Source organism: Aricia agestis, chromosome 5 (genome assembly GCF_905147365.1).
Source record: "Aricia agestis chromosome 5, ilAriAges1.1, whole genome shotgun sequence".
Lineage (NCBI taxonomy): Eukaryota > Metazoa > Arthropoda > Insecta > Lepidoptera > Lycaenidae > Aricia > Aricia agestis.
Window position 1 is genome coordinate 12,117,413 of NC_056410.1, and position 9,056 is coordinate 12,126,468.

General features: G+C 36.8%; 1 protein-coding gene across 1 annotated transcript; it reads right to left on the reverse strand.

The window, feature by feature from the left end:
* Positions 1 to 525: 525 nt before the first annotated feature.
* On the reverse strand, positions 526 to 7,850 carry LOC121726933. The gene is made up of 5 exons (XM_042114583.1): positions 7,014 to 7,850; positions 6,768 to 6,867; positions 6,445 to 6,549; positions 1,788 to 1,943; positions 526 to 576 (listed from the first exon to the last, which is right to left on the reverse strand). Exons 1-5 carry the CDS (start codon positions 7,799 to 7,801, stop codon positions 526 to 528), a joined length of 1,200 nt encoding a protein of 399 aa, XP_041970517.1. The 5' UTR covers positions 7,802 to 7,850.
* Positions 7,851 to 9,056: the final 1,206 nt, after the last annotated feature.

Genomic DNA, 9,056 nt, shown 5'->3' on the forward strand with positions numbered 1-9,056 from the left:
TTTAAATAATGCCAATACTTGAAGTATACCTGTCTGGGGCAATTTATATTTTGACCACCTGTTTTGCCTTTATACGCTACGTCTGTAATTGTGCTACTGTGCAATGCGTTGCACTTGTTTGGTCTCGTTCCGATGTAAACTGTCAGTGACTTCATGAATGCAATGATAGCAACAACAATAAAACAAAAAATCATTAAAGAGCATAATTTATTACATTTTATTTTTATTTTAGACGTACAACTTTTTAAATGTGCTTATTATATTGTGATTATTTTTATTTTAGACCAACTTTTTAAATGTGCTTATGTTTTGAAAATCGAACAGCCATGAAATTTATATAAAACTTTGTAAAAATGGTGCTTTTATTTACATACTTCTGTTACGTAGTTTATTATATTATCCTCTTTGCATACTTCCTTCATAATTTTAATTGATTTCGTGCAGCTAAGTCTACTAAATATATTATCTTTGGCAGATGCACTGTGGGCTGATATTAATAAAAGAATATCAAAATGTAAATTTTACTTATTCGACAGCCATTAGAATATTATAAATAGTGTAGCATTGTCGACAAACCTGAAAATGAGCAATGAATGATTATAATATACTCTTTGTTGGGGGTCAATTCTACTTATATTCATCATTACACAAATTAAGTACTAATTTTATAATTATTTAAGGCGGTGAAAGAAAGAAATACCTTAAGGATTAAGAAACATGTATTATAGGACTAAGATGTAGAGTTTGTAGAGTAAAAGGCCCTATAAAGTTACCGCGTGTACAGGGCCGTCTCTAGCCCATGTGGCGCCCGTGTGCAAATATTACCCTAGCGCCCCCTAACAAGCGCGCGCGCGGTCAAAATGAAATGGGTACAAAGTAAAAGTACAGTTTGTCCGGCCGCTTAAGGGTGAGGACTCTAAGCGGTGGCTTCTTTCGTTCCACCAGACGAACTATAACAGCACATCAAGTTACCACATAGATATTGTCAAATTTTTCCAATATAAAATAGATAAACTCTATTGTTACTTTTTTGTAGATTTAATTTTTTTCGGTGTTGACCATGATGTTCTCTTGTGTCTTGACTGACCCTAACAAGCCTAACCCCAAAACGTAAATTTAATATCGCTTAAGTACTTCAATTTTACTTTAAATTTCATGTTCTATATTTATTAAACATCACATCATCACAACATCGGTATTAATTCAATTTCATTATTCGATTTCATTGAAGAGCTCTAACTGCTCTACATCCGAAGAGCCAGCATGGCACAGTTTATTTTCTAAATTAATAATTACACTGTGCTTTTTTTTATCTAAATCTAAATCATCCCGTTACCTATTTTGAAAAAAACGAGCAATTATTTGGTGTAATAGTGAGTATCCTACTCACTATTACACCAAATAATATAATCTTCATTTAAGGTTCATTCCACGTTGAAAAATAAAGATTATAATATTATTTATATTGCAAAAGCCGAGCCGCTCATGGCGCGCCTTTCTTTGCTGTAATTCTACAAAGATATTACACAAAAATGTTTGCAAACTGGAGTTCTTTTTAAAATAAAGCGTGGGCCGTGGTGGCCGGCCAGCGCGGGCGCGCGCCGAGTGCGAGCGGCGCTCGGCGCCCCTAGGACCGCGGCGCCCGTGTGCACCGCACACATTGCACCTAAAGGAAAGACGCCCCTGCGCGTGTAGAGTCAGAACGTAAGCTAACAAGAGATCTCAGCGCTATCTAGTAATCTCGTTTTAGCATAATTTAAAATTATTGTGATAAGTTGATAACTCACTTCAGCGAATGTATCCAGACATACAGGCACGAAAAGGGTCTTCAAGACGATGGGCCGAATCGTTCTCGTGAGCATGAACTGAATTGTCTTGCGAATTTTGATGTCCGGGTTCATCTCCCACCCGCAAGTGTATATAGACATCCGAAATTCCTCGCCCTGGAAATAGTTTCAGCAGTTCACGGGCCCGATTTTGAAGCGGCGAATGCATGAGATAGCCCGATTTTCAAGTACGCACACGAGTTCTCACTCGTGTGCGTACTTGCTGTCGGAATAAGACGGCATGCAGCGACATTCGATTCTTGAAAATCGGGTCCCAGCTCTTAGTTGTAATAGAAATACTTAAGGCGCTAATATTATGATCAAAGTATGCTAGGATTGCTATATGAACTGGAACTATGAAGAAGCTAGATTGGATTTAGTTGCTAAAAACATTATTATATTATATCCATGCTAAAAACAAGTATTTTATTGCTTAAGTGTCTTCATTTAGACTTGGGAGAGCCATGCTTCAGCATGAATGGGCCGGCTCGACCGGAGAAATAGCACGTTCTCACAGAAAACCGGCGTGAAACAGCGCTTGCGCTGTGTTTCGTCGAGTGAGTGAGTTTACCGGAGGCCCAATCCCCTACCCTATTTCCTTCCCTACCCTCACCTATTCCCTTCCCTTCCCATCCCTACCCTCCCCTATTACCCTATTCCCTCTTAAAAGGCCGGCAACGCACCTGCAGCTCTTCTGATGCTGCGAGTGTCCATGGGCGACGGAAGTTGCTTTCCATCAGGTGACCCGTTTGCTCGTTTGCCCCCATATTTCATAAAAGAAAAAAAAGATATTTTTATTTGTCTGTCGGTCAGACAGACAGTCCGACAGACGGACACACTGTCGCCTTCATAAATCATATTAATATTATCAGTATGGATTCTAAACCAGTAAATGATAACTTGAACACGGCCTAAACTAGAAACGTTTGTGTTTCGTCAAAGTTTCTGTAAATAGAGATTAAAATAAAGGGTTGATCGAATTTGGTTGTCCAATCAGTTCCCAATCCCACTGGACTAAATCACAGTTTGATACTACTGACAGCTAACTGTGCAATTAATCACTACATCAGGGGCTCCCAATCTTTAACAGCCCGCGGCACAATTAAAAATTTAGCGTTTTCTTCTAAATTTTTAATAACCTACCCTATTTGAAAAAGATGCTGTCGAAATAAATAAGCAACTTTAATGATAGGTCGTCGGTTTAGGCGGATAAATAGGAACAAATATTGAATCCTCTACATGCTGAATATTTTATTAATTTAATCTATAATTTTATTTAAAATTTATAAAATAGGTATTATTTGTGATTTCGAATAATGATGGAGGTAAAGGTTCGAGTAAAGATTCGCGTCGTGAGTCTATACTCTTTACTAGTTACTACCTACGGCGCACCAGGGCGCTGCGGCGCACACTTTGGGAATCACTGCACTAGATATATCGGCTTATGTCCTAATTAGTCCAAATTAATAATTTCATATCCTACTAATATTATAAAGGCGAAAGTTTGTTTGGATGTATGGATGTTTGTTACTCTTTCACGCAAAAACTACTGAACGGATTTGAATGAAACTTTACAATAACATAGGTTATACATCAGAATAACACATAGGCTACAATTTTAACGGACTTTCAAAATGGGGGAGGTGTTATGTTCGTTTTCTTATGTTCAACGATTACTCCGCCGTTTGTTAACCGATTTTCAAAATTTTTCTTTTGGTATATCATCCCAATTTGGTATTATATTCACAAAAGTGGTGATCTGATGAAGGATCCATAAGTAATCGAGGGAACTCCTCAAAATTTATAGGGAAACATGTGGTGACTTCAGTTTCGTGAGAAGTATAATTCTAAGCATATGCTACCAACAAGTAACATTTTGCACCGAGGTATAGCTGGTATACCATGGTTCGGAAGGTGCTGAGAGAACTCCTGATTCTTTATAGATACAAGTTTGGGAGTTTCGGCGTTATATGCTACTATGCAAATTACATTCATTATCATCATCATCATCATCATCATCATCATCATCATAATCACTACCATATTATACCATGCATCGTCCCATGATGGTTATCAAGCGATAATTAAAAATCGATACCTACCTAATATTATAAACCTAAAGAGTATGTTTGCTTAAACGCGTTAATCTCAGGAACTACAGGTCCGATTTAAAAACTTATTTCAATGTTAGATAGCTCATTCATCGAGTAAGACTATAGGCTATATATTATCACGCTAAGACTAATACGACCGAAGAAAGTCAGGAAAATGCGGTAAAAACGGGGGTATATATTAGAAATTACGAACTACTAGAGCAATTTTTATGGTAATATTTGGCGCATATATAGAGTAGACCAAGTGAAGGGAGTAGGGACATAAGCTATTTTTTATGGGAAAATGTACGGTTTCCGTATAATTCCTAATTTACGCGGGCGAAGCCGCGCGGGACATCTATTTCATTATAACGGATATCCTACTGCATGTGTTATAACAATATGTGTATTGTGTAGGTATTTAGATTCCAAGACGCTGATGATGTATAATATGAAATAATTAGAGTAAAGTCAAAAATATTTTGACAATCGTTGTTATATAAAAGAAGTAATCGGCCAAGTGCGAGTCGGACTCGCGCACGAAGTGTTTCGTACCGTTATACAGCAAAAATAGGCCAATAATTGTGTTTTTTGTATAGGAGCCCCCCTTAATTTTTTATTTTAATACTAATTATTAAAGAAAACATTTAATTAAGGCATTATTGAAAATTTCAAGTACCTACCTGTTTCTATTACTGATAAAGAGCAAAAAAAGCCAAAAAAAAATCATGTTTGTTGTTTGGGAGCCCCACTTAAATAGGCAATCCAGGCTGTTCTTGAGATAAGTACAGCCTGGAGACACACAGACGGACGGACGGACGGACAGACGGACAGACTACGAAATCTTAGGGTAAAAACGGGACCCTATTGGGTACGGAACCCTAAAAAAGATACTGAAAATGAAAAGTTGTATATAATTATAATATTAAAATATAATAAAATCTGATCAATAGTTAAGATGCTAAGATAAAAGAATGAGCAACTTTTTAACCGACTTCCAAAAAGGAGGAGGTTATTTATGTTAGTCTGTTTTTTTTTTTTGTATGTTCAACCATAACTTCGCCGTTTGTGAACTGATTTTCATGATTCTTTAGTTGTTGTGCAGGGTTGAATCCGAGGTTGGTACCAGGTTCACTAAAATAGGTGATCTGATGATGAGATCCATGAGGAATTGAGGAGACTCCTTGAAATTTGTATGGAAACATATAGTGATTTAGATTTTTTGAGAAGCATTTGAGGTAAACGCTACCAAAAAGTAAGATTTTGCACCAGGTTATACCCTGGATCAGTTTGATTGATCATCATCATCACAACCATAATTATACCATGGTTTATCACATTATAACCCAATTATTTGTACTTTTCGTGATATTTTGCATCGAAACAGATGTTTTTGATGATAACTTCGTTGTTTGTGGACCGATTTTCAAAATTCTTGTGTTGTTGTATAGGATATAATATTCATTTTTTTAAATGAAATAAAGGGGGCAAACGAGCAAACGGGTCACCTGATGGAAAGCAACTTCTGTCGCCCATGGACACTCGCAGCATCAGAAGAGCTGCAAGTGCGTTGGCGGCCTTTTAAGAGGGAACAGGGTAATAGGGGAGGGTAAGGAAGAAAAGGGAAGGGAATAGGGGAGAGTAGAGAAGGGAAGGGAAGGGAATAGGGGAGAGGGTAGGGAAGGGAATAGGGTAGGGGATTGGGCCTCCGGTAAACTCACTCACTCGGCGAAACACAGCGCAAGCGCTGTTTCACGCCGGTTTTCTGTGAGAACGTGGTATTTCTCCAGTCAAGCCAGCCCTTTCGTGCCGAAGCATGGCTCTCCCACGTATGAATAACAATTACGAAAGCGGTGAGCTGATGATGGCATCTATGAGCAATCGAGGAAAATCCTTGAAATTTATCAAAACACTCATAGTGGTTAAAATGTTGTTTCTAGTAATTTAAGCATATGTTACGAATAAGAGAAATTTCATACGAAGGTGTCTCTTGGTCCAATGGCACTGAGCAGAACTCCTGAACCTTTAAAGATAAAAGCTTGGAAATTGCAGCATCGTTTAGATAACTGCAAGCATTTACCACAATTTCGCTTACAGTAATATAATATGGATAGTTAATATTCGTAGTGGTTATTTACGAGTATCTACGCATAAAGCCTTGTCTTGTAGATAACTAAAAAGAGTAAAATTATTATTTTTTAACAAAAAATTGATCCCGACTTCCAAGGAAAAACAATATTCTTAAAATTACCTAAAAAGCATGATAATACAATTCTAATTCTTCATTAGTGCCTTTTTCAAAATTCGACTAAATCTCAACGAATTCTGTACTCGATTATATATTTTGAAGTTGGTACTGGCTAAGTTCTATGTCAAGTATCTCAGTTCTGGGCTGGTACCGACTTCAAAAGAATGAAAATTAAGTACAGAATGCGTTGAGATTTAGTCGAATTTTAAAATAAGGCACTAATGAAGAATAAGAATTATTTCATGCTTTTTAGGTCATTTTATTCAATAGTACTTACTGTGTCCATGAGAAGATCGCTATAATAACTGGGCAAAAGAAATTGTGATCCCGTTGCAAAGAAAAAGAATGTAAACTCCAAGGGGGTCTCCTTTTTACTGAGAGCCTGAAGAAAAAAAAATAATAATCATATTTTACTTTTCGATTATTACCATTTACCTGTATATTTATTGTTATTTTTGTATTTTATATTATGCCTACTTTAAGAGACCCTAATAACTTATCAAATAAAAATTTGTAGTTTTTACTCCTTTTACAAATATAAAATTACAATTAGTTAGATGATAACAATAGTCAATAATCATCAATTAAAAAGTTTCATACCTTTACTACCTGGAACGCAGAGAAAGAAACCATCAATACCGTGATTTTCATCAAAATTTCATACAGAATCATGAAAATTTTCTGTATGATAGCTATAAACCTAAAAAGTGAAAATGAACAAAAGCACAATTATTTAATCGCACGCTTTGAGTATTTCATCATTGATCGCACACTAAAAACAATAATTATTGTTATTTAATTGCTTTTTATTATCATGTCGAAGAAAATCATAAAACTTTTAAATACCTGTACGTAGCTTGAAGCCTTACGTTGATTCTCCTAAGAACTTCTAATATTTTTCGTGGGTCGGTTTCGGTAGTGAACGCTTTTATTAACCTGTGTCTCAGGAGGTCCAGCTCGGCGCAGCAGTGCAGCATAAAGATCGGCGCGAGGGCATCGAAGCCGAGACAAGATATAAGAGCACAGGTATCGAAACCGATTTCTACGCTCTGCATGAGCGCAAATACGGAGGGAGTCCCTTTCGAGTTGTTGAGGATCGTAGGCAAATGGAAGTCAAAAATTGGAATGAATTTAAAGTTTTTCCTTATCGCGTAGTAGAACATGAGCGTGAAGGATTTGACGGGGAAGGCCGAGCAGGTGATCGTCGCGCAGACGAACCACAGCCGGCTCACGCCGATTTTCTTTTGTATGTAAGCGTCTACGATCTCCTTCTCGTCGGGCGGGAAATTTTCGGCGTCGATGACGTCCTGATCCATGGTATCTATCAACTCGCCGAACGATTTCCGGTGATAGATGAGGATGTTATACTTTGTGAAAGTCATGAGCGCCACGGTGAGCATTATCCCGTTCTTGATTACTTCGTCGTAGTTCTTGGCGGGAAAATCGTGGACGACCACGGAATTCAGAATGAACATGAAGCTCAGAAATACGAACACGTTCCCTATGACTACCTTCGCTTTCCAGATCTTGTTGCGTTCACATTTTGGGTGCGTTCCGATTATTTGGGCTGATTTCCTGATGATCTTAAAGAGATCGTCGAACTTTCGTGACTTGGTAGGCATTTTGTCTACCATAGCATTGCAGGCGATTACAAATTAAATTTATTGCAAAATATTACTACGCACGAACAATATAATGTCGCATATGTACTATGGTTTGTTAAACTATTATGTATTCTGTGCTATGGTAAGATTAGTCTGGGAAAAAACCATCACTTTTTAAATTAGAAGGTTAATTAGTTTTTAATATTGTTTTGAGTGATATTTTATGTGGTGCCAATTCATCATTATAGCCAAATTTATTTTACCTATTTCCTCTCAAATATTATAATGAATACCTTAGACCGTTTTTTTTTTGTGTTTTTTTTTAATGAAATAAGGGGGCAACCGAGCAAGCGGGTCACCTGATAGAAAGCAACTTCCGTCGCCCATGGACACTCGCAGCATCAGAAGAGCTGCAAGTGCGTTGCCGGCCTTTTAAGACGGAATAGGGTAATAGGGGAGGGTAGGGAAGGGAATAGGGTAGGGGTTAGAGGATTAGGCCTCCGGTAAACTCACTCACTCGGCGAAACACAGCGCAAGCGCTGTTTCACGCCGGTTTTCTGTGAAAACGTGGTATTTATCCGGTCGAGCCGGCCCATTCGTGCTGAAGCATGGCTCTCTCACGTATATTTTAATGTGCATCGAGATTCGAGACATGCATGCGGAAGCCTATCTAGTCAAGGTTTTTGAAATCTTCAGCAGAAAATAAAAAAATATTTTAAAAGTTGAAAAAGATTATAAGTTCTTTGAATATAATTTTCACTTATTTTCCAGTTGCGACTTTGTCCGTACAGAGTGTGGCTTTTAATATTTCTGGGAATATAAAACTGTATCTGACACTAACTATCCCCCATAGGAAATATTGAGACATTCTAATAGCTTCGACGATTAGGTAATTATATTTTTATCAGTTTCATTTCATTTTTAAAATGACAACTTGATTTCAGTCGATAACATATGAATTTTCCTCGATTAGTATATTAATTAATAATTGAGCAACTTCCTCTAGTTATAAGGGGTACATCTTTTCTGTTTTATGTAACAATTTGTTTTAGACACACTATTTTTTTTTTTCATTTAACTATCTTTCCATCTTACGTTCTATACAAACGAGAAAATTGAAGAGCCTTTTCTATTAGATCACGATTTATTATGGTTTAATGTATAATATAACACAATATAATAGATTATAATGATACAATATTAGGTATTTAATCATTTATTTGTTCAGTACAATGGGCATTGTCCAAAAAAAATCACATGTACTTTTTATATTTTTTTTTCGTTA